The 1293-nt window shown below is 67.7% G+C and overlaps 1 protein-coding gene across 1 annotated transcript in view; it reads left to right on the top strand.

Annotated features, from left to right (window-relative positions):
• Window positions 1-1293, top strand: part of BACE1 (beta-secretase 1) — an 8535-nt gene that overhangs the window by 5575 nt on the left and 1667 nt on the right. The window contains exons 5-8 of the mRNA XM_019470518.1: window positions 283-420; window positions 538-672; window positions 817-918; window positions 1065-1214. Coding sequence (XP_019326063.1) covers window positions 283-420; window positions 538-672; window positions 817-918; window positions 1065-1214 — 525 coding nt within the window. The remainder of the gene's footprint in view (window positions 1-282; window positions 421-537; window positions 673-816; window positions 919-1064; window positions 1215-1293) is intronic.

Raw genomic sequence — 1293 nt, 5'->3', positions numbered from 1 at the left:
GGCAGCGGGCCGGGCCCCGGCTCTGCCTGGCCCTGCCAGCAGACGCGGGCACCCTGTTCCAGCAGGGTTCGATTGCCTCTTGCCTCGGCTCTACTCGGTCCCCTGGGGCCCAGCTTGCGGCTGTGCTGGCGACCTTCAGCCCTGCCCCAACAGCACGCAGAGCCAGGATCCCTGGGGGCACAGGAGTCCCGGCGAGGGGAGCTCCCCTGGGCACGGAGAGCCCCTGGAGAAGGGGTAGCGCTGACACGTCCCTGTCCTGCCTCTGCTTTCTCCTCCCACCAGCCGGACGACAGCCTGGAGCCCTTCTTTGACTCCCTGGTGAAGCAGACCCGGGTGCCCAACATCTTCTCCCTCCAGCTTTGCGGGGCAGGCTTCTCGCCCAACGAGACGGAGGCCCTGGCATCGGTGGGGGGCAGCATGGTGAGTGCTCCGCAGCCAGCAGGCAGGCCGGGGAGGCCGGTGGGGCTGCCCACGGGGGACGTGCCCCAGCCGGAGTTGGCAGCGTGTGGTGGCAGCGCCTTTCTGTCCCTGCTGCAGATCATCGGTGGCATCGACCGCTCGCTGTACGTGGGTGACATCTGGTACACACCCATCAGGAAGGAGTGGTACTACGAGGTCATCATCGTCAAGCTGGAGGTCAATGGGCAGGACCTGAACATGGACTGCAAAGAGGTGAGGGGGCACCGGGGGAACCTGCCCTACGGGGCACTGCTCTGTCGCTGCCGCTGGAGGCATCCGCCTTCGATCTGAGGGGAGTCGGGAGGGGAGCGGGGCTGGGGTCTCGCGCCTGGGTCACTCCTCCTCTTCTGCCCCCAGTACAACTACGACAAGAGTATCGTGGACAGCGGGACCACCAACCTCAGGCTGCCAAAGAAGGTGTTTGAGGCTGCGGTGAAATCCATCAAAACGGCTTCTTCGGTCAGTGAAAGCCATCCCTCCCCCCCGTGGGCACGTCCCCAGGGCCAGCGCGGGGCTGCGGGCAGCACGGCCTGCCCGTCGCCAGCCTGAGCATCTCTGCTGCCTGCCCGGCGGGGCCCCGCTCACCTCCCCTCTCCCTCTGGCAGACGGAGAAGTTCCCGGATGGCTTCTGGCTGGGGGAGCAGCTGGTTTGCTGGCAGGTCGGCACCACCCCCTGGCACATCTTCCCGGTCCTGTCCCTCTACCTGATGGGGGAGGCCACCAACCAGTCCTTCCGGATCACCATCCTGCCCCAGGTGAGCGTTGGCCCCGCCAGACCCTGCCCGGCGCCGAGCTGGCCGCACGGGCAGGACCGTGCTGGGGGGGCGCAGCTGC

Source organism: Aptenodytes forsteri, unplaced genomic scaffold (assembly GCF_000699145.1).
Source record: "Aptenodytes forsteri isolate BGI_AS27 unplaced genomic scaffold, ASM69914v1 Scaffold187, whole genome shotgun sequence".
Lineage (NCBI taxonomy): Eukaryota > Metazoa > Chordata > Aves > Sphenisciformes > Spheniscidae > Aptenodytes > Aptenodytes forsteri.
This window is presented reverse-complemented; position numbering and strand designations above follow the sequence as displayed.